This window comes from Spermophilus citellus, assembly GCF_964194105.1.
Source record: "Spermophilus citellus genome assembly, chromosome: 1".
Classification (NCBI taxonomy): domain Eukaryota; kingdom Metazoa; phylum Chordata; class Mammalia; order Rodentia; family Sciuridae; genus Spermophilus; species Spermophilus citellus.
In genome coordinates, this window is record NC_138182.1 from 265,427,067 (window position 1) to 265,451,606 (window position 24,540).

The window sequence follows — 24,540 nt, forward strand, 5'->3', positions numbered from 1 at the left end:
CCACCAGACCTGACTCCCTTGTGTCATAACACACGACTGCTTGCTTCTCCAGACTTTTATAGCTGGCCTGGAAAACCACTGATTCCCAAAGGAAATGCCTCTGTTCCTCCATGTGTTGATTCCCAAAGCAGTAAGCTCAGACAACGGGGCCTTTCTCAAAATGACTTCCAGTTATGGTACCATGAGAACATGTTGGCAAGTTCAGAGAACTTCTCCAGAGCCAGTTCACCTTGTAAATCTTAGGAATGTTGTTTGTTTAGCTTCTGTTTCTGTAGGATGCTGAATCCTGGGTAGTGGTACTCAAGGGGACTCTCCCCTTTCTCTTCTGTCCTTGCCAGGGGGCCCTTCTCCTCTCTCTGTCCTGCTTCTGTGCCATTGGTGCTGGGGTGTTTTCTTTCACTCTCTGTTCTCTAACCCATGTCTCTGGGTTTCTCCAAGTCCTGGTTGTCCATTGTTGAACTCTGGTGTTCTCCATGGTCATTCACCTCAAGGAGCAGCTAAATTCCAGTTGTTTTAATTCTATCACATGGAGAGATAGGTGAGTGTTCTAATCTGCCATTTTGGAAAGCTGGACAACTTTTAAAAACTTGTTATCCTGTGAGTGGAATTTTCTCCATCTTTAAAATTTAATTGCACAGAATTATACAATTTACAAAAATTCTTGAAGTGTCTTTTTTTTTTTTTTTTTTTTACCTTTTACACTGTTTGTTCAGACTGTGGACTCTTAGTATAAATCTACATGAGAGGCTAAGCCACATAGTAACTCATTTGTTGATTTATTTATTTTTGGTACTGGGGATTGAACCCCGGGGCACTGACTGAGCTACATTCCCAGTTCTTTTCAGTTTTTATTCTGAGACAGGGTCTTGCCAAGATGCTAAGGGCCTTGCTAAGTTGCAGAGGATGTCCTTCAATTTGTGATCATCCTTCCTCAACCTCCCATGTCACTGGGATTATAGGAGGGCACCACCACACCAGACACTGACTCCTCATTCTAAGAGCTAAAGATTAATATCTTAACTCTTAGCCCTGGCAAAGTGACTTAACCCTGCCCTTTTGGCAAGCCTTAGTTTCTTCTGATAGTAATAGCACTAGCCTTATGGCATCAGACTGACTAATAAATGAGGGGTGTATGTAAAATACCTAGCAAACTTTCTGGAATGTAACTTTGAACAAATGTTAGTTATATTTATTATTAGTCTTAGTTCACTTTGACCATTACACATGGTACTTAAAATTATAATTAAGTTTCTCTAGTTGTAGTTTCTTGATAAATTTAGGGCCATAAATTCTCTTATGAAACTAACAAACTTTTATCTACTATATCCTAAGGACATGGGTGCGTTAGGAATTACACCTACATGCACAAAACCAAGACTCTCAATTACAAAGGTGGAGATTTATTATCTCACTTTAAATAATTCCATAGGTAGAAAGTCAAAGGTGAAGATGAGAATCCACAATGTCATCAGGGTACAAGCTTCTTTTGTCTTCCTGTTCCCTCAGTCTTAGTGCATGGTGTCCATTTTCAAGATCAAAGATGGTGCCTAGGGCACCAAAGATCATGTCTTAATTCTAGACAAGATAGGGGAAAGACAAGAAAGGTGAAAAGAGATCCTTCCAGTTGACTTGGTTCTTTCAGGGCTCTTCTAGAAGCCTCACTCATTAACTTTTGGTTACATAAGATTGGCTATCATTTATTGCAAGGGAATTCAGGAATTGTATGCTTTTCCTTGTACTCACTGATACCCTAAATCAATTTGGGAATCCTTTAGTAAGAAAGAAAGGAGAGTGTTTATAAAAAGGCACCTGTCTTTCTTTGTTCTTGGAGCAGAAAGAGCAGATGGGTACATTCACCTAGACCAAAGTTCTGTTATACATCATTAATAAAGGGCCTTCCTAGAGATTTTATGTTTTAAAATGTATGCTTATGAAAAGTTCTTCAATACCCACTTTCCCTATGCCTCCTCACATCAAATCCTTATACTTGTTCTAGAGAAAGCCTTCTGTTTTAATCAATATTTACTTGATATTAGATTTTTAGAAAATATGTTGGTAGTATATCCATTTTTACTAATTACTAGATTGGTCTTGGTGAGCGCTCACAAAATATTCTCGAATTTGCCCAAATTATATGGCTATAATTCAGTACATAATATATTATGGGGTAGTTCAAATGGTTTAAAACAAGATTTAAAAGATAGGTTTAAAAATCTGGAGAGAAGATGATAGATATATTATCCTGTAGAGGTTTTAATAGCATCTATTGGCGTTTTTGTCCATTGGCATTATCTTAGAATGTAAGGTAGAAAGTTATTTGGGAAATCCTATCTGAGATATTTGAAATCATTACTATTAAAATTATTATAGAGCTTTCCTGCCTTCCAAGAAATCAGAAGGCACTAATTAAGGTGCTCCATGCTTTCAAAATAGTCCTGTCCAATGGAACTTTCTGTGTGATGTCTAGTTCTCTTCTGTGCCATTCAATATGGTAGCCACTAGCCATATGTGGCTGTTGAACATTTGAAAGGTGGCTAGTACCATCGATGAACTGAATTTTTAATTTTAATGAGTTTAAACTTAAACATGTGTCTAGTGGCTACTAGGTTAGACAGCATGACACTACAGCATCCAATATTGTTTCCATCCACCTGTTTCTGGAAATCCTATGCTCCCAGCTTTGATGACACAGCATTCTTCTGGTTCTGTTAGCTACTCTCTGTCTCTTCTTACTCCTCCTGCCCTCTAAAAATAGCCTCCCCAAAGTGTTTGTGCTTAACCCTTCCCCCTCTCTTCCTATACTCCCTTCTCCAGGGGAGGTAGCCCCTGAGCTCTAACAGTGAGCTCTGTGGAAATGACACCCAGGTCTTTTTCCCCCACACCACTGTTTCCAACCCCAGCCTGGTGGTGTTACTTGGACATTCTGTGGTCACCTTGGAACTGAACTGAAGCCATCACATCCATGTCTGTTGTTCACCTCCCTCCCCGCTCTTTCTTCTAACGATCACCTGATTTCCTCTTCTCCTTAGCATCCTCCCTCTCTGGCATCTCTTCCTCTCTGACTGTTGTGGAGTTTTGGAATTCCTCTGGCACAGCTCTCTACTTTCATTCTCAAGAGTGCTATCTTTTTTTAGGATGACAAAAAGTTTTCCTAAATGTTTATTGTTGCAAACTTAATGCATTGAGAAAAAAAATGTAAGAAATAAAAAAGAATGAAAGTATGTCATAAGCCTCAGCACCCAGAGTGCCATTTTTTTATTTTTTTGGTTGTGACTTCCCCCATGTGACCTCTCACAACCTCTTGTCTGCATCACTGTGGCTGTGAATGTTCAGCGTCTCCTCACTCTAATCCACCACTATTTCCCAAGGCATGATTCTCATCATGTCACTCTTCTGTTCCGCCCATAAATCTCTGAGGCACCCAGTTGTCTACTGAATTAAATTTGTCTCCACTGATGGGGTGTCATGCCAACCTGACCTTTGCTTTCTTAGTTTTCAACAGCGCTGATATGGGACACATGGCACTAAGAAATGCCCACAGGAGCAGGACTTGCAGGTTGTGAGTGGTTACTTATTTCACTTGGCTTCGATCCATGAAGCACTATTGTTTTCATTCTTTCTTCACGAAAACAAAACTCCAAAATTATTACCTGTTAGACTGTGGTAGACAGATTTATTGGCCTGGATTTCAATTCTTTCCTCCCAAAATATGTTTTTTTTTTCCATTTCTGTAACTGAGATAGTTGCTGTTTCTAGTTCTACTGTATTTTCTGATTACATAGCATAAAGCCCCATGGAGCTGAGTGTTCTTCATGTGCCCATGGAGAGAATTCTTTCCCTGAACTGAGAAACTCTAAGAAATTTCACTTCTGTGGAGTCTTGAGGCCTCGAGTCAATTAAAAATGAATCAATAAGTGTTTATTGCAAGTCTGTTCCTTCATGGGATGAAAATTTCCTAGGCATTCTTGAATTTGGCGTCTTTCTGGCCAATGGGTTTGGACCTTAGCAAACACCACCACATTTGTGTTTTGGGGCTTGGACACCCTGCTGGGTTTACCCAGCCTGGCGATGGTGAAGCTGGACTCACCGGCTCCCTGAGAACAGGCTTGCCTTTGCTCAGGCTGTAGCCTCTTCTGGATTTGGGAGGATTCAGAGCAGAGGAGGAGGACTTTGTCAAGTTGGGTTTGGTAGCTTGAAATTTAATCTACTGCTCATTGGGCATGCATGGATCTACTCCTTAATGAATTATGTCCTCGGCTCTGTCTTATTTATCTTTTAGCAGCTCCCTGGCACATGGTAAGCAATTAATAAATGGTTGCTATTATTAGGATTGTGATTATACTGATGCCTCCACAAACACATTCTTTGTCTCTGCTTTTTCTCTTGCTCCAGACTGAGGTTCCCAGCTGCCCACTGGATGTCATACACATTTGCACCTTTGCCCGTGTTGTAGATTCTGCCAGGCCTGCCTTTCCACCCTTCTCTCCTCCTATTAAAATCCTATTCACACATTTAGGACGAGGCTAATGCCTCCTTCTCGCATGAAAACTTCCCCCTGTTTGGAGAACATTGCCTGTTCATCTGTATTCTGCTCTGCTTCCTCTCCCCCACCTCTCCTCCCCTCCCTGGCATAGTAAACTGTTAGTTCTACCCTTTAATAACTTTAGTTGTTTACACGTCAGATGCTAAATTGCTCTTGAATTTGATGGAGACTATTCAAGACATTTATGATGCCCACCATGGCTGTCAGATTCTTGCATATAACGTGTACATAGTTTAGATATCTTTGGTTCAAGCTGTGATAGAAATTCAAGAGCCACCAGGTCTTTATTGAACTTCTGGAAGAGTACAGTGAGCACCGTATTCCAGAGATATCCTTGCTGCTTGGCTGTTGGGCTCCAGGCATTTCCTGTGCATTGGGAGCTTGAGGTGCACAGATTACTTGTGTTGGGACTTCAACAGATTGTGTTCCTTGTATTTTCAGAGATCTCTAGGAATTATAATCATAATTCAAAGGAAAAAAATTGTCAAAAACTGAGTGTCCCTGTTGCCTTTTAGGATCCCACAAGCCACATGTTTCTCAAAAATGAAATAAATAGAAGAATAATGATTTTTCTCCATGTAACTTGCCTTTGTTTTGGTGAAAGGCAGAGCTGTGAAGCAGCCAGCTCTCCAATGTCTCTGCCTCAGTTTCCTCATCTGTAAAATAGAAAGGATGATTGTACTCCCGTTAGAGCATCTCATGAGTTTATACAAAATGCTCAATAAATAAAGCCTTTATTATTATTACATATGTACTCAATACATTTATTTATTACCATCAATATATTGATGGATATTGTCCAATAAATGAGAAAGATACAAATCCTCAAATTTACCTAAGTTACTTTTCACCCCAGAGAGATGCAAATTCTTTTTTTTTAAACAGTTCCAAATTTATAATACTCATGCATATCCATTGTTGTGCGTGCTATAACCTGCTATTGCATGCCTACATAACATCAAGTTTATTATGCCATGCAAACAACTTGGTTCACCTCCTTGGTTGACTGTAGGTCTTGAAAAATAAGTATGAATGGAAAGGAACAAAGGCTTACTTACTTCTTGCTCTTGTAGTTCTGCAATTCCACAGGGTGTGGGGTGCGCTGAAAATTGCAGTTACATGGTTATTATAAGGCAATTACATCAACAGGGCTTTTCTTTCTCTCTCACATTTCAAAGGAACATGTGTCCCAAGAGCCTTGTTCTCCTTTAATGATCTCGACATTGTCACTTTATACCCAAGTGTAAAACTATGACAATGCCTTTCGCCCTGGCTGCCAAAAGTAACATGTAGGACACATTGCAGTTGAAAAGAGAGAATGGCCTCTTTATGGTGACTGGCCTGGAATTATAAATATTTTTATTTCTCCCGTAGGAGATGGCTCATGGAAGAGAGGAGACAAACACGACTTTGAGGCTAAGCAAGCATACTCATCCCTCCAAACAGTCACTCTACTGAGGACCGTGAAACCTGAGTTTGAGAAGTTTTCCATGGAGGTGAAAAGTTCTGTTGAGAAACAAGGGCTCAATGAGGAGGATTACGTAAGTGCTTGATTATGAGCCTAGCCCTTCAGCATTCTGAAAACGGTCTTATAATTAAGTCAAAGGTGACAAAGGGTTCCATTCTGAACCATTCAGAAATTCCGAGTTCAGGTCTGAATGTCACTGTCTCTGTGTTTTTTTCCCCCTGGCCAATTTTCCTCCCTCCTTCCCCCACTACACCTCTATCATCTCTGCCCTTCACTTATACTTTTTCTGGAAGGAAAATTGCTTTTTTATGGGGGTCTGTAATGCTGAGCAGAATGTCTGCAGACATCCATCACCTATTCAGCTAGAAGGGATCAGGAAAAGATGACCAAAAGAACACCCAGGTTCTGCATGCCTGATTTCTCCAAAGCATGGTGGCAGAAGTTATTTTTGGATTTGGAAGTCTCTTTTGACAATCTGTCTCTGCTTTATGGTCGGCTGCTTCTCTTTCTTGTAGACAGTGCCCTTGCTCCCTTCTGCTGCAAGCTGCTGCTTTTTTAGGCTTCCCACTCCTGCAGTGTTGTTGTTACTATTGCATTCCTAAGAATGGACTGAAGTCAGAAGCTTAGCCAGGACTAAGGATTAAGCAGGGGAACTTGTGTAAGAACTGCTGAAGTCAGCCAGCTACACCTTCCTGGGTGTCTTTGTTTTGCCATGTGTCTGAGGCGTCTGTGGTATCACCATGGCAAATCCTTTCTCAGAGCAGCAAGAACAGTGGGCCCTTGGGCTGGCTGAGTAGGTGTGCTGGTTTTCAAAACTGCTTACTCTACACTATCCAAAACAGAAGCCTCCTTAATGATCAATGTATGGCTTGGATAGTCCCTGCCCAAGTTAGATCAGGATCAACTTTACAAGAGATGGTCACTTCCAAACAGGTCGTCTCCCAGAGTCTTTGTTGAAATATGACAGTGTGCTGGTATTGGCATCAGACAGAACTACACTCAGCCTGTATCTCACACTTCTTCATGTTGTGTGAGCTTGGACAAATTACTCAGTCTCCTAGATCCAAACTGACACCTCACTGCTAGGAAAATGCAGATAATTGGTCTGATGCTTTTAGCACTATCTCTATCAAAAAGTTGGAACTTTAATAAATAGTACCTCTGTTATAAACAGTTACTGTTATAAGATTATACCTGTCTTTATAAAAATTTGCTTAACAGCCGGGCATGGTGGTTTACGCGTGTAATCCCAGCAGCTCGGGAGGCTGAGATAGGAGGGAGGATAGTGAGCCAGCCTCAGCAGAAGTGAGGAGCTAAGCAACTCAGTGAGACCCTGTGTCTAAATAAAATCCAAAATAGGACTGAGGATGTGGCTTAGTGCTCAAGTGCCCCTGTGTTCAATCCCTGGTCCTAAAAAAGAAAGAAAAAGAAAAAAAAAAAGAATATGCAATACAGAGAAATGCCTTGCATATATTGCCCAGTTTTTCCCAAGAGTAACATTTTGGAATTTGGAAAATTATTTATAAGCTCACAACAGGATATTGACACTGATACAAAGCATTGGTCATACTCAGATTTCTCTCCTTCCTTCTTGGAATTGAAGCCAGGGGTGCTCTACTATTGAGCTACATCCCCAACACAAGGTCCCCCTCAGTTGCTGAGGCTTGGCTTGAATTTATAATCCTCCTGCCTTAGCATCCCATGTTGCTGGGATTACAGACATGTCATGTAATGTGCTATTGTGCCCGGCTCTCAGATTTCTTGTGTGCATGTGTGTGTATGTGTGTTGAGTTCTATGCAATTTTTTCACCTGTGTGATTTGGAGCTTCAAATTTTATCAAATGCCTTTTCTACATCTATTGAGATAATTGATAGCTTTTTAAAAATTTGTTCTTTTTAGATATACATGACAGTGGAATGAACTTTGACATATTATACATACATGGAGTATAATTTATTCTAATTAGGATCCAATTCTTGTGGTTGTACATGATGTGGAGTTACACTGGTATTCATGTGCAAGGATAGGTTAGTTACGGCTGATTCCATTTACTGTCCATTTACTGGCAAATGCCATAATTTCATAATTTCTTGATGGCTGAGTAATATTCCCTTGTGTGTGTGTGTGTGTGTGTGTGTGTGTGTGTGTGTGTATGTGTATGTATATATGTGTATGATAATCTATCACATTTTCTTTATCTATTCATCTGTCGTAGGGCACTTAGATTGGTTCCATAGTTTGCTGTTGTGAATTAAGCTGCTGTACACATTGATGTGGCTGTGTCACTATAGTATGCAGATTTTAAGTCCTGTGGGTATAAACCAAGGAGTTTATTCTGTTATAAAATTGTAATGTGATGAATTGCATTACTAGATTTTTCCTAATTTTTGCCATCTGTATTCTCTCTACCTTAAGACTTTAAGGGGCTGGGGATGTGGCTCAGGGGCTGGGGATGTGGCTCAAGTGGTAGCACGCTCGTCTGGCATGCGTGCAGCCCAGGTTCGATCCTCAGCACCACATACAAACAAACAAAAAAAAGACTTTGAGCTTCTCAAAAAAAAAAAAAAAAAGACTTTGAGCTTCTCCCTCTCTCTCAGTTCATATTTTGGAGAGTATAAGTTTTAAAATATATATATCTTTTATTTTTTAGTTGTTCATGGACCTTTATTTTTTAAAATTTATTATGTGTGGTGCTGAGACTTGAACCCAGTGCCTCACACATGCTAGGCAAGTGCTCTACCACTGAGCCACCACCCTAGCCCTGGAGAGTGTAATTGTGGTCAATCCTCTACCTGTTTAGGTGGAACTCTTCAGGCTGGGCCATCTTAAAGGCTCTGGCAGCCTGTGAATCAGCTTTTCTGGGTCAAATATGTCCACTCCTGCTTTACTGAACTTTAGTGGTTGGTTGGGCAGTGTGTGTGTGTGTGTGTGTGTGTGTGTGTGTGTGTGTGGTGTGGTAGAAGCTGGGAGTGCTTACGGCTGAGTTTCTATCAGGACTGTGAGTGTTACATGTGCTATAATCATCTAGTTACTGGTGCATGTCACCTTGTATATTCCTTTGGGTAACATTTTATAAGTACATTTTCCTTGCTTGTGAACCTGTTGTATCCATTCCAATACAACAAGCTTTAATGGGGCCAGTGGCTACCATTGGATGAATCATTGCCCAGTGGTTAAACACACAGGCTTGGAGTATCATAGCCCTGGCTTTCTCTGTTACTAAGTAATTGTTTTTTGGGGCATGTTTCTGAAGCTGCCTTAAAAGTTTACTCACTATTAAACAAGAATGATAATTTTTAAAAAAATGTATTAGTTCTTTTTAGTTATACATGACAGCAGAATCCATTTTGATATAGTTACACAAGCATGGAGTGTGTCTTATTCTAGTTAAGATTCTATTCTTATGGATGTATATGATGGTGGGATTCACTGTGCTGTTTTCATATATGTACATAGGAAAGTTATGTCAGATTCATTCTATTGTCTTTCCTATTCCTACCCCATTTCCCTTCTCTCCATTCCCCATTGTCTAATCTACTGAATGTCTGTTGTTCTGCCCACCTCTGCCTTATTGTGGGTTAGCTTCCACATATCAAAGAAAGCATTAGGCCTTTGTCTTTTGGGGATTGACTTATTTCACTTGGCATGGTAGTCTCCAGATCCATCCATTTACTGGCAAATGTCATAAAGTCATTCTTCTTTATGGCTGAGTAATACTTCATTGTATATATATATACCACATTTTCTTTATCCATTCATCTGTGGAAGGACACCTAGGTTGGTTTCCATAGCTTGGCTATTGTGAGTTGTGCTGCAAGAAACATTCATGTGGCCATGTTACTGAAGTATGCTGATTTAAAATCCTTTGGCTATATACTGAGGAGTGGGATAATTGGGTCAAACGGTGGTTCCATTCAGGTTTTCTGAGTAATTCCTATTCTGTTTTCCATAGCAGTTGCACCAATTTGCAGTCCAATTTATGAGTGTACCTTTCCCCCACATCCTTGCCAATGTTTATTGTTACTTGTATTCTTGATAATTGCTATTCTGACTAGAGTGAGATGGGACCTCAGTGTAGTTTTAATTTACATTTTTCTAATTGTAGAGGATAATAATTTTTAATTGTTAAAAGTTGTTGATAGAGCTCAAGAATTGTATAAACAATAATCCACACTATTCCAGGCCCTTAGTGAGGATTCAGAGGGTTGTAAGTACTCAGTGGTGTTTTTCTTACTTTCTTTCCTTACACTCCAGGTCAAGTGAGTGATGCTCCTGCCTGCCCTGTGTCCCTAGTACTCCCCATATCCTGGTCAAATTCCACTTTCTCAGTATGTCCTCCCACACTGACTCACTTCACTCTAATCCCTTCTAGTAGAGCATATCTCTTAGGCATATCCCCATACCTTTGTGTAGGATTTTCTAGCCTTTGGTCTCTTCCACACCCTATGAGAACAGGTCCATGTCTGTTCACTCTTGGCATCCTCTTACTGTGTGTGTGGCACAGAGGAAGCAACTAATGAAAGAACTATTATAACAACAGGAGCATCCTCAATCTGAAAATCCCAAATCCCAAATGCTCCCAAATATGAAGCTCTCTGAGCACTGACACAGCATCACAAGAGGGAAATTGCCTACCTTACCTTGTTCTCACCTGACTGTCACAGTTGAAATACAGGTGCACTAAAGATGTACAATCTTACCTTCAGACTATGGTGTAAGGTATATATGGAACATCAGTGAATTTCATATTTAGACTTGGGTCCCATCCCCAAAATATCTCATCATGTATATGCCAAAAAAAAAATTCAGAAATACTTCTGGACCCAAGCATTTCAGATTAGGGATACTCGACCTGTATTATGCTTATTATTTTGTTATCATTGAATCAGAAACATCTCAGATCCAACCCCCTTCTTGTCCAGTGATGGAACAGGGAGTGTGAGGTAGCCTTTCCAGATGGAACTGGGGAATCACAGTCAGCACAGCAGTGTGTCTGTCCACTGTGCTTAGCCCGTCTCAGGTACACAAAGCCAGGTGTTCATTTGCACTTGTACTGTGGGGGATGGCTATGGGGAGCAGTAAAAGGGCTCCACATGGAGGTCCTGGAGACAATCTGGGGCTCATCAGAGTGGAAAGAAAAGCCCCACTGGAGAGGCCCTCAAGTATCAGAAGGGCTCTGGGCATGGCTTAGTCAAGTTTTTCCAAGTGCCTGCCTGACCTTCTCTAGTGGATTTTATTGGGTTGCCTACATGTGCAGTGGCTCCCACTCAAGGGCATCTTAATGGAGCTGCTTGGCCGCTGCCACACGAGCCTTTCCAATTCCAGAGCCCTGGCATCTGGCTTTAGAATGTGCTGTGATGGCCAAGCCAATATTAGTTGCATCCCCTCACTCCTGGGCCAGTGACTTTCTTTTTCCACTACATCAGTCTGACCCTTTAAACAACAAGGTGCCCAATAAGGAGGCAAACCTATGACCCGAGGATTAAGTGTCTCAGGCCCTGAGCAAGCCTGGCAGGGACCAGAAGCTGCAGCAGTTCCTTCTTTTCCTTGCACCCACATGCACAAATACACACTTTGAAGATGTCAGTTTCTTTTCACTCCTTTACACACTCAACGAAGTCTGGCTACGACTCTTGTCTTCATCTGCAGTGATCTGTCATCCCTATTTTTTTCTGAAGTGTAAAATTTGTTTTCTTGATCATCAGCTGCTATTGCTGGAGTGCTCCAGGGAGCATGGTTGTCAGCTTGCTTCTGGATAGTGAGTGGTACCATCAAGGGCAGGATCCTCACACCTACACATTCTTAAGTAGGCATATAAAATCTGTGGCCATGAGCTTCGGGGGTTTCTAAGAGCTGCATCCCCATGCCAGCACGCATGTAAAACATCATTCACTGTGGTGTGAAGCACTCTGAAACACTGATGGCACTCACGGAAGTGTGGGCACCAATTGTGGGGTATTGTGTGAAAATCTCCATTTTCTTAGGTAGATGAAATCAAAGGGCATGGGTTCACTACTTCTTCTTCTTTTTTTTTTTTTAAAGAGAGAGAGAGAGAATTTTAATATTTATTACTTTTTTTTTTTAGATTTTGGAGGACACAACATCTTTGTATGTGGTGCTGAGGATCAAACCTGGGCCGCATGCATGCCAGGCGAGCGTGCTACCTCTTGAGCCACATCCCCGGCCCCATGGGTTCACTTCTTTAGCAGGAGACTACTTTTCACATTCATCCAAGTTCCTATGAGCTTTGTCAGTGGACAAGGTTTCTTGACCTAATTTGCATTACCTTGTCATAATTATGTACAAAACTTTGGGTATAAGTGTTCATGTGTGTACTTTTGGGGAAAAGAGTCAGTACCCCTCATCTGATCCTTACTGGGATGGTAGGTGTGGGTTTACTAATTGCTAATTGTATTTGAGAGAATAAAAGCAAACCACAAGTTGACTTTTAACAGTAGCAAAAAGCTGAGAATCACTGAACTAGATCATAACTGTTTAGCATACCACTGGCTCAGTTATTGTCCTGACCCTGTTTATTCACATGGGTAGGGGATGATAACATTGTACAAACAGGGTGCATTGAAAAAAATCACTCCCTGGAAAAGAAGGAAGAAACACATAAATGCTCAACTACTACCTCATCTTATATTAAAAAATCACTTAGTTTTATTTCTGAGATTAAAGAGGTATTCATTCATTCATTCATTCCAGAATAGAGGATCAGTCCAATCTTTCCAATTCTATATTCTTGCTTTATGCCTTTAAAAGGTAGACTTAAATTTGTCCCTGCTGCTATTTCCCAGGCTAGACTGAGCCAACGTTGGAGACACTTTTTCCTCTCTGGCACCCTCTCTGGCTTCTCCTCCCTGTAAATCCCGCTCTTGGCCTTAACCCATTTTCCCTATTGTGTTTGGTATTTTTGAGACCCATTCACTGGCTGACCCTTTAACAGTTGGCTCTTCCCTCTCATGAAGCTCACCTTCTTTCTTTGATGTTGTTGTTTAAATCAGAATGATACATGAGTTTCCTGATTGAAAGGGCCCAACACAATGAGTGTAAAAAGCTTTGAATTAAAAATAACTCCATAGGACCATGAGAGTTATAGACAAATGTGAATTCTCTCTTGTCCTGTCCTTCTCTCCTTCTGATTCTCAGTCCTTTGGAGCAATAATCCTTCATGTTTTCATCTGATCTTTTTGCTCTTCCATATTTTTAAAATATTAGAGACATCATAAAATATTTGTATTGCTTTTTCCTCTTTTTTTGAGTTTTAAATTTCTTTTTAGATATATATGACAGTAAAATGTATTTTGACATATTATACATATATGGAGTATAACATATTTGAATTAGGATCCCATTCTGTATTGCTGTTTCTGATATTTTAATATTATCACTTAATTTCCTAAAATGGGAAAATATTTACCTTTTTTACATACTCTTCCTCTGCCAAAACTACTTTTTACTCCCACTCTCTCAATATTTTCCAATAACAGTTTCTGGTTAAAGAGATATTCACAAAATAAAATTTGAAGAAATGCTAAAAAAATCACATTCAGAAATTTTGTTATTATGATCATATAAATGTTCCCTTTGTAATATCTGGAGCTAGGAATTGTGTTCCATGTAGTCCCAATCAGGAAAATAGAATTCAGGCCAGATAATTCAATGGAAGGATTTTTTTTTTTTTTGTACTGCTGGTTTGAACCCAGGGGTGCTTAACCACTGAGCTACATCTCCAGCCCTTTTTATTTATTTTTTAAAATTTTGAGATAGGGTTTTGCTAAGTTGCATAGGGCCTTGCTAAATTGCTGAAGCTGGTTTTGAACTAGTGATCCTCCTGCCTCAGCTTCCTGAGCCACTGGGATTACAAGTGTGTGCCACTTTTACTTGGCCAGAAGGAACTTAATAGGAGGAACTTATTTTACGGTGCAGGAAGAGCTGCAAAAAGAAAAAAAGAGTAAGGCAAGCCAGAGATTAGCCACGGCAAAAAGGTATTAGCACCCTAGAGCTGGAAGGCCCAAGGACAAGAGAATTATTACCAGGACTCAAAAATCAGGGCTCTCCATGGGAGCTAGGAGCATGGAGCAATACAGTCTCTTCTGGAGATGGGACCCAAGGCAGCAGGGATGAGGAGAAATAAGTACCCTGATTTCCCTCCCTCCTGCCTCCATTTTCCCACCAGTTCTCATTGGAGCTGTTGTGGAGTGCTTGAGAAGCTCTGTGGGTATGGGTGAACCTTGTCTAGTGGTGTACTTTATGGTAGGTCATGTGTCTGTTCAAATGGTTATACCTAATAAAACCACTGGGAACTTGTTTCCCTTAGGTTGGTGAGTTTCACTGGAGAATTCTCCTTGGAGTCCTTCTTGAGGGTCCTAAGGCTGCACTGCATTCTGGGAGCCCTGGGAAGGGAAGTGTCTCCTGCCTTCAGGATTGCACACTTAGCACTTTAGCTCCTTTTGAGTTTCACATCTCAGCCAGTCTCCTTCAGGCCCAGGTACTCTCCTGATCACATCTCTCTGTTTTTCTTCAGCTCCAAATCGTTTGCCATTCTATGGCCATGCAAACTCCAATGTTGGACACACAGATTAAATAATCGCAGTGTTATCTGTCCAATTTGCATCTATAAAGAACTGCAAGTGTAATTTTGCAAGCATAGAATTAGAGGCTACATTCAAAGAGTGGATCAAAACTTCTCTGACTTACATCAGAGACAGATTTTGGGGGGTTTTGTTTAAGGTGTTTTAGTTATAAAAAATGTGTAGAGTCCAATTTTTTAATGAAATAATGCTGCATCCTTAGTATTTTGGCTTTCAAATTCAGTTTTATACTTCTTAATGAGACCTCTGTTCTTGACTTGGGGTAGAATTTGGTAAATGCTGTTTTTATTTCTAACCAGGTATTCTGAGCAGGGGGTGATTTTATAACTTTGGATATTTGCTCGTTTGAGGTTAGCAGGCCACCCATAGCTTGTTTTTTCCTCCTTATTTAAAAGTTGAAAATTTAACTAATTAAACAAATATTCCAGCAGTGTCCAATGCACAGAAATATTGTCAGGGAGGTGGGACATGTCTTTGGACATTTCCTCTGTCCCAGGCCTCCCTCTGACACTCAGAAATGAAATGTGAGGCTGAGGAGTGTGTAGTTTATCTAACCAGAGACAGGGTTTAATAAATAATTGTTTAAAGAGGCCAGACATTACATTTTGGAAAGTCCAAGATGTTGAAAAACAACATTCTAATTTCCTTAAAGGAGGAAGAAGCCCAGCCACAATGCTTTTGAAACTAACTTGTATTTTGACACTGATTTTGCACAGAAGCTGTGTGGGAGGTGACATTATTTAAAAGTTATCAGGTCATCAATAAAATCTTGGCCAGACATTTAATCCCCTCTTGTCTTATATAATATCACTTAATTGGGACTGTATACTCTACTGAAAAAGTTAAAAGATAGTTATTCAGTTAAATTAATGAAAGAAAAAGAAATAGCGATGCAAGCTGTATTTGCCTCACTTGTGGCGACACTACACAGACAAGCTTTTCTGCAAGAGCTGCTTCAGAATGCGGGGAGGCTGCCCTCTGCCCTGCTTGCCCTCACCCCTTTCTTTAAAACCAGCCAGGGAATAATTTGTCCAAATGAAAAGGCCCTTTCAGGCACTGGAGGGCTTTGCTAATTGTATTTGAGAGAATAAAAGCAAACCACAAGTTGACTTTTAACAATAGCAAAATCATGAGTTCACATGCCAGCATATTAATAAGATTAGCTCTATTGGGAAAATGTAATCAGATGGACAGAGGCAGTGCAAGAGGTTTTTTTCTAGCCAAAGAAATATTTTTCAGCTTTCCAAACACATTTAAATAAAGATGTATTGAAATGAAAAAAACCTTCACTTTACTTTTCTTGAAATAAAGGAGAAAATTGCTTTAAATTGTTTGTCCATGGAACATTTAAATAGCTTTCATTGTGCTATTTAAACGTTCCATGAGTATTTGAAGAGCTTGGAAATATCCTAATTAAATGTTTTTTGGTTTGATTATAAGTAAATATTCATTGTGCTTGTCACATGGTGGTAGGTGTGGGTTTACTAATTGCAAGAAAAACTGGTGAACTGGTATAATCTCCAAGTACTCAGTGAAGAACCACAGTGCTCATGAAAAAAGACTTTCCCCAGCAGTAAGCTTCATTTTGTCCTTTTGAAAGACAGTCACTAATTTGTTGTTGTTGTTGTTGTTATGTGTAGTGATGTAATTAATTTGAGTTAGAAAAATATTTTGCAGGGGCTGCAGTTGTAGCTCAGTGGTAGAGCACTTGCCTAGCACATGTGGGGCACAGGGTTCAACCCTCAGCACTGTATAAAACTAACTAACTAAATAAGGATATTAAAAAAAGAAAGATATTTTGTAGTGGTGACAATTATGTCACAAGTATGCATGACTAGAATAGCAATGCAGTGTGGAAATATGTTTCATGATCAAGAAGCTAAACTATTTTATTTCCCTTTTCCCCCTTTTTATTGTCACTGCTTAGAAAAGAAGAGCATTTCAGCTCACTCATATTTACCAACTTTTTTACAATTGAAATACAACTTAATTTTTTCCCCCAGAATGGTCAGATCACTTCAAATATGACATGTGACCAGTTTAGCTGGTGCAAGAACACGCATCAGCCTTAATAATTATAGCCATGAGTGTTAAGTGAAGGAGGCCAGCCAACTGATGGAGGGTGAACACTCAGATTCCTTGCTTCTCCTTTTCTCCCTCCTTCCAATTCCCATGCATCTCAGCATCCTTTTTTCTTTAGTTGGTGAAGATCTTAGGGCTGCAGTAGATCAACTTTACCAGAATGTTGTATTGAAAGGAGGAACCTGAAAAAAGTAGCCTAAAAGCAAGTGAATCTAAAGGTGGTGTTTTGCTGTCTAGTAGAGGAGACGAGATAGTAACCCTCAAATGCCAGGATTTCCTCCTTGTGCAGGGGAGCTCTACTCATGAATGTGTTGTTCATCATAGCACCCAATGGCTAGGGTGGTGTGGTACTTTCAAAACTTGAACTCTCTTCCATGAGAGTTTGCATGTAACTCACAGACCAGCAACGAAATAACTGTATTTCAGATCATTTGACAGGAACCAGAAGGGAACTCCCAGGTATTGAGCCTTCCAGCTTGGAATTAACGTGGCCGCTGCCAGCTGCCTTGGCCACTGTACTCACAGAAGACTCTGGTGTTTGATGCTGACAGCAGCCACAGGTTTTTAAAGTCTCAGGGCAGAGTTATGGTTCATAAGGCCTAGCCAGTGATGTTGCCATCCATGTGGGTAGATGTGGTGAAGCAGCCCAACACAGTGGTACAATAAATATTAATTGATGGGCATTAAAACAATTGATGACCCCCAGGCATCCGATCCTGTGTGCCAGAGACTTCATTCTGTTACATGGAGAAAACCACACGAAGTTGCCCTTGGACGTTATGAAAAATGATTGTAAAGGAGTTTTAAAAGCTTAACTGTGTTGAGTGACAGTGTCCAAAGAAAACAGCCCTGTCTGCTGCAAGAACATCCCTGTGGCCCTGTAAGGAGTATGTAGTAGCAGTTTTAAATGACATCCTTCTTTGGGTCCAGCCAGTTGTTAAAAGAGAGGAACTGGGATGATATATTCCTGGGGATTCAACCCTCTTAACTGGTCATGAAATCTGAAAGTAGCTTGTACTTTAGGAAATTATTTTGGAATTGATATTTATCTTCTGACATTTTCCCCCTGCAGTGAACTTGCTTCATTTTATAAAGATCTAAAAACCTTACCCCTGCAGGCTATGATTGGAGGTGGGGATTTTATTTTTTTGTGATATAGTGAACAATTTGACTTTTGGCACTAATTTGAGGATCTTTATTATTTCTTCTATCTATCTCTGTGTGGGTTAAAGAATAAATCTGAAGTCTGATAGATGTGTCTCTATCCTATTTTAGAGATCTTAAGGGGATTTAATTTTTTTTTAATATATTATTTTTAAAGAGAGAAAGAGAGAAGAGAGAGAGAGAGAGAGAGAGAGAGAGAGAGAGAGAGAGAAAATTCCTCAATATTTTATTTTTCAGTTTTCAGTGTACACAATATCTCCTTTTTAAAAATTTTTTTATGTGGTGCTGAGGATTGAACCCAGCGCCCCGCACATGCCAGGCGAGCACACTACCGCTTGAGCCACATCCCCAGCCCCATAATTTCTTTATTAATAAGCAGTCTTGTATGAGATTGGCATACTAATTCTCCCATTTTCACTGTACAAATTATATGCATTTAAATTTTAGGCCATTTTTTCTTTTATATACTCATTGGTGACATATTTATGGCTCCTGTATGTCCAAGAATTCCTTGAGCTGAACAGATTTTAGATTTAGTTCATTTATTTGGTGTCCTCTAGGAGCAAATATATTTTTCTGACCTCTTGACCAAGGTATAGCCATGCATGTGCAGTCAGGCCTGAAGATGGTTGTTGTTTGACCCTCTGTGCACACAAGCAAGCTTGCTGAGCTCCTCCTTTGGGTAAAGATTGTGTAGGTGAGGACAACTCAGTGCCTGAGTAGTGGCTTTTGGTGGATCAAAACAGAAGGGAGGGGAGGGGATGGGATTTGGGGATAGGAAAGATAGTAGAATGAAACAGACATTATTACTTTATGTGACTGCATGACCAATGTGATTCTATAACATGCACACTGAGAAAAATGAGAAATTATATCCCATCTATGTATGATATATCAAAGTGCATGAAAGCATTCTACTGTCATGTATAACTAATTAAAACAAAAAAAAATTACAAAAAAAGAGATGGGATCAAATGAGCCTCTTAAATGAAACAAAAAGGAATCCAAGCTTAGAAATAGGAATGGATTAGACCCATTTAAGGAATAGTGCAACAATTCAGCTTGAATGGAGCGATTCCTTAGGATGATACATTGGAAAGGTCTCTCTCTTTTTTTGAAGTGTGCTTCTCCACTGGCTGCACCCACACTGTGGTCTCCCAGTTCTCTGTCTACATTGCTGTGTGTGGCTGCTTCTTAGATAATTCCTCCTTTCTGCTTGCAGCACAAATGCTGGTATTTCCCAAAGTTCTTCCTTCTCTCTCTCTCTCTCTCTCTCTCTCTCTCTCTCTCTCTCTCTCTCTCTCTCTCTCTCTCCCCCCCCTCACTGTTTCTGGGCAATATATGTGCCTGTGCGGGTTGATCACCTCTATGTGGATAACACCTACATTTATGTCCCTGGCTCCAGCCTCTCTCCTAAGTAGTAGGACCTCACTCCTCATTTCTCATCGGCATCTCTGCCAGAATAACACTGTGACTATTTACTTCCTCTCCTTACTGGGACTGCTCCATTCAGAGCTCTGAGACCAAGCGAAGGGGAAAAGTCAAGGAGGGTGGAATTCCGACTGAGTCCAAAGGGCTTGTTCTGCATACAGGAGAGTATAGGAAGGAGAGGGAATTGTGGTAAAACATGACTTCAAGGATTTGGAAGGTTGAGCATCTAGGTGATGATAAGGTTGATTGTCTTGCTCCTCAAAGGGTGGTCCATGGAGCAGTGGCAATAACATCACCTGAGAGACTGTGGAAATGATGAAGCTTAGCCTTCCATCCCTGAGACCTACTGACTCATAATCTGCCTTTGAACAAGATCCTCAGGGGATCTGGACGCACATTAAAACCTGAGAAGCATTGATTGAGAGTGTGTGTCTGAGTGTGAGTTGATGGTATGTGTCATAGTAATAGCTGTCAGGAAACCAAGAGGCTATGGTGTTGAATGCATGGATAGTGGACCAGGACATTGAGGTGGCCCACTATGGCTGTGGTGCCAAGAAAGAATGTGAGTTACTGCCGGCCTTCTTGATGCATACCTCCTGCCCTGGGATTGAGGAAAGGCCCTTGCACCAGGTAATAGTGGTATTTGACATAGACTTTTTGATGTGTCTGTTTTTTTAGACACTTTTTTTTAGTTAATATGTTTTCTCTTTTAAATTTTGTTTCTCTTTTTGTAAAAATGTTTTTATTAGTGCGTTATAGTCATACATAATATTGGGGTTCATATTGACACAGTCATACATACATGTGGTATAATTTGCTCCACTTCAGTCCCCAGGGCTTCCTCTTTTCTTCCCGTTCCCTACTCCACTTCCCTTCATTTAATGGTTTTCCTTCTATTTGTTTATAGTTTTTTTAAAAAATCAGCGCTTTATAGATATACATAAAGGTGGAATTCACTGTGATATATTCATATGTGTTCATAGCATAGTTTGGTCAATTTAATTCCACTGCTCCTCCCTTTTCCCTTCCCTCTTCCCTCCTCCTCTATCCCCTTTCTCTATTCCACTGGTCTCTCTTCTATTTTCATGTGTCTCAACTCTTTTTTTTAAAAAAAATTATTTTGGATGTTGATGGACCTTTATTTTATTCATTTATTTATATGCAGTGCTGAGACTCAAACCCGGTGTCTCACACATGTTAGGCAAGCGCTCTACCACTGAGGCACAACCCCAGACCCATGTGTCTCAACTCTTAAAAAATTATAGCTGTCTCTTAAATAATGAGCATTGACTTTATCTCCGTGAGTTTAATGAGACTAAGCCTTTTTTTTTTCTGGATTCATGTCAGATTTACAATTTTTTCAGCAACTTGAAGCTGACTTTAACAACCCAATATCCAATATTACCTCCCATTCTTTTTTTATCCTGGTAGTGAAAAATTGTGTTTGCTAGGCAAAACTTCCTCATTCCCCTTCTTCCTGATGTGCAGATAACATCTTGGCAATCTTTATACATAATCAAGAAGTCAGATTTAAGTCTTCTAAAGAAGAGGGTGGTATCTTTGGCTCTCTGAGTGTGAGTTAGGTGTTTAGGGAGGAGTTTCACTTGATCCATTCATTAGCTGATGCTGAAGGTGCTTGTTTGGAGTCAGGCAACTTTGGTCTTAGTTGCATTCTCCCCTTCTCTCTGCACCACAATGGGCAAATCAGGCAACTGTTGTGGGTTCAGTTTTTCATTTGCACAATAGAGTTTTTGGACTTGATGAGCTCCCAGTTCCTTTCCAGTTGTGCAGTTTGTGATTCTGTAATTCTTTTGGACTTCTAAGATAAGAATGCCTATAAGGTTAAGATAATGCATCTCTGTAAGACATGTGCACTCAGGAGTCTCTTGTTTTGTGGCCAGTGTATTTATTAACCTCAGGTCATTATTCCACCTTTCAAAATATTGAGAATAGCTTCATGATTCAAATCATGATACATCTGTATCCAGAATCTGTATCTAGAATACCCTGTCTAGTTGAGGTAGCTTTCTTAAGAGAAACAAGTCTCTGCACATTAGGAGAGTATGTAAGTCCTAAAGATTTTTAAAAATAATTAGAATGTCTTTAAGTTTCTCAAGAGAGTGGAAGAAGTTTGAAACAGGCTAACAAGATCCAGCTCTTCAAAAAGATATCATAAGATGTAGCATTATCCAACCTTGTGAAGATTATGGGATATTCTTTAAAATTGGAGACTTAAGGGAGTTCTCAAACTGTAAACTTGAAGTAATACTTTAAGGATAGTTAAGAAGAATTGCTGGTTCTCCTGATAATTAGTAAGGATATGAAATTTATTATTGCATAGTTTCTAAAGACTATTTTAAAATGGGTTGCAGAATGTTTTAGATCAGTTCATTATGATGGGTCCCAAATGGGACTGAGGGGCATTTGGTATGTTGCCTTATTTATTTTAGGTTGATATTTGAGATCTGTAAGTGTCCTTTTAAAAAAATTATTTTGGTTCAGTGATATAGAAACATAGTACTGAACTGAACAAAATATAAATGTTGACTTTAATATCATTATATATTTTCCTATGTTCTAAATGCACTCCCTGACTGTGGGAAAGCGTCCAGGATTTTTCAGGTTTTGGTTGTTCATGTAGGGAACTGATAAACAAAAATACTTTAAAAAATAGCATATTTCAAAATATGTTCTCAGGTAGAGAGAGAGCCAGGTTCCCATCACTCAGCTCCTGCGGTTGTCAGCTCTAACTTCATCTGTGTTTTCCCATCCTCATTCCAAACAGATCAAGACATCGTTGTTCCATCTGTAACTATTGTAGTATGTGTCTAAAAGATAGACTTTCTATTATTTTGTCAAAATAGAATTTATATATAGTTAGCTGCATAGATCTTAGTTGTAGAATTTGGTTAGCTCTAGTAAACTTATAAATTCTTAAAAGCAGCACTTCATTCAAGATCTAGGACATTTGCACAGCCACATGCATTTCCTTTGTGTTACTTCCCACCATCCCCCTAAGCAAGCGTTTTTCTTAATTTTGTCAGTTCTTGAACTCATAGAGCACATACCTTATGAGTGGAATCATACATTAAATGTTTTTGTGTCTGGCTTCCTTCACCCCATATGCTGTTTTGAAGATTTTTGCCTGGTGTTGCATATTATTGTAGTGTGTTCTTCTTCTTTTTAAAAATTGGTGAATAATATTCCATTGTATAAATATACTACAGTTAGTTTATTATTCTGGTAGTTTGTAGGTGTAGGTTTGTGTGTGTGTGTGTGTGTGTGTGTGTGTGTGTGTGTATGTGTAAAACTGTGGTGTATTTATACAATGGAATGTTATTATTGTTATAATATAAAATAATAACATAAATATTATTCCCCCTAATTTGGGATTTTCATGACTAAAGCCACAATGAGAATTATTGTGGACATATGCTTTCATTTCTATCAAGTAAATATCTGGGAATGAAATTGCTGGTTATAACATAATGCATGTTGAATTTTATAAGAAACTGCCAAAGTAGAACCATTTGACATTCCACCAGCCATGAATGAATGAGAGTTCCATGACGCTTCTGCACTTGCTCTTGCCTGCATCCTAATGTTAGCTATTGTGATGAATGTGAATATCATCCTGTTGTGGTTTTAAATTGTACTCTGCCGATGACTAGGAATGTATAGCCTTTTTTCATATGCTTCCTGGTCACTTCACTTTGTGTCTTCTGCTGTGTTTTAAGTTGGGTTATTTGACTTTTTGTTATTGACTTAAATTTTTTTTAATATTCTGGATGTAAGTCAGATATATATGTATTGGATATTTTCTCTCTTGCTTTTTAATATTTTTAATGGCACATTTCAATGAGCAATTTTCTATTTAGATGAAATCAATTTCTTTTATGTTCAGTCCTTTTTTTGGTATTGTCTTTAATAACAACTTGCTAGCACCGACATCACAGTGATATTCTCCTGTTTTCTTTTAGAACTTTATAAAAGTTTTAACTTTTGTTCAGGTCTATGATCTATTACAAATGAGTTTTTGTATCTGCTGTGAGCAAAGAATCAAGTTTTAATTTTTATCTGTCTTTTTTTGTCCTACCACCATGTCCTGAAGACTTTATTTTTTTCCATTGAATTGCTCAGCTACCTTAGTCAAAACTCAAATGACTATTTGTGATTTTTAGACTCTACTCTGTCCCATCAGTCTATCTGTTTTTATACCAATTCATGGTAAATACTGAAGCTTTATAGTAATATTGAAATCTGGTAATGTAAGTCCTCTAATTTGTTTTTCTCTTTCAAGGAAGTTTTGCCTATTCTAAGATATTTCCTTTTAATGTATAAATATTAGAATTGACTTTCCAATTTCTTTAAAAAAAAACCTTCCTGTGATTTCTGATCTGGATTATATTGATCTATAGAACAGTTTAGGAGAAAATTTACATCTTGAATATATTGGTTCTTCTAATCCTTGTACTTAAGATATTTCTCCATTAATTGGGCCTTCTTTAATTTCTTTTTCTTTTTTTTTAAAAGAGAGAGTGAGAGAGGGAAAGAGAGAGAGAGAGAATTTTAACATTTATTTTTTTAGTTATCAGTGGACGCAACATCTTTGTTTGTATGTGGTGCTGAGGATCGAACCCGGGCCGCACGCATGCCAGGCGAGCGCGCTACCACTTGAGCCATATCCCCAGCCTGGCCTTCTTTAATTTCTATCAGCAATGTTTGAAGTTTTCTGTGGGGAGGTCCTGCACTTTTTGATTATTATTATTATTTTTTGATAATAACCTTATGTCTTTTGATGTTGCAAATAACCTTATGTCTTTTGATGTTGCAAACCAAAATAAAATAATTCCATTTCATTGTTTGTTGCTAGTTTACAGAAATACAACTTATTTTGGTATACTGACATTGTATTGTTTTTTTGTTACGCTGGCATATTTTCTACTGATGCATCGTCACAGACTCTTCTGCAGTCTGGATAGGCTTTTAAGCCTATTTAGTGAATCTTTCCCTTTTCAATATTGTACTTTTCAATTCTGTAATATTCATTTGTTCTTTTTTTATAGCTTCCATTTCCCTGCTGAAATCCTTCATCTGGTAATTTTTGTTTGTTTGTTTTTTCTTTAGGTTATTAAACACTTGATAATAGCAACTTTAAAGAATTTATCCTAGTTCCAGCATTTGAATCATCTCAGGGTCACTTTTTAGACGTTCTTTTCTTTACTACAGGCCAACTCCCTGCCCCTGCACA

General features: G+C 39.2%; 1 protein-coding gene and 1 long non-coding RNA gene across 6 annotated transcripts in view; one reads left to right on the forward strand and one right to left on the reverse strand.

Annotated features, from left to right (window-relative positions):
• NPR3 (natriuretic peptide receptor 3) overlaps positions 1-24,540 on the forward strand; it is a 69,836-nt gene that overhangs the window by 21,768 nt on the left and 23,528 nt on the right. For all 5 annotated transcript variants that reach the window (XM_081301343.1, XM_081301345.1, XM_081301342.1 and 2 more), the window contains exon 3: positions 5,918-6,084. In XM_081301343.1, the coding sequence (XP_081157469.1) occupies positions 5,918-6,084 (167 nt within the window). The remainder of the gene's footprint in view (positions 1-5,917; positions 6,085-24,540) is intronic.
• LOC308653054 lies at positions 1,363-5,893 on the reverse strand. The gene is made up of 3 exons (XR_014022977.1): positions 5,602-5,893; positions 5,131-5,199; positions 1,363-1,575 (listed from the first exon to the last, which is right to left on the reverse strand). It is a non-coding gene; the product is annotated as an uncharacterized lncRNA (long non-coding RNA).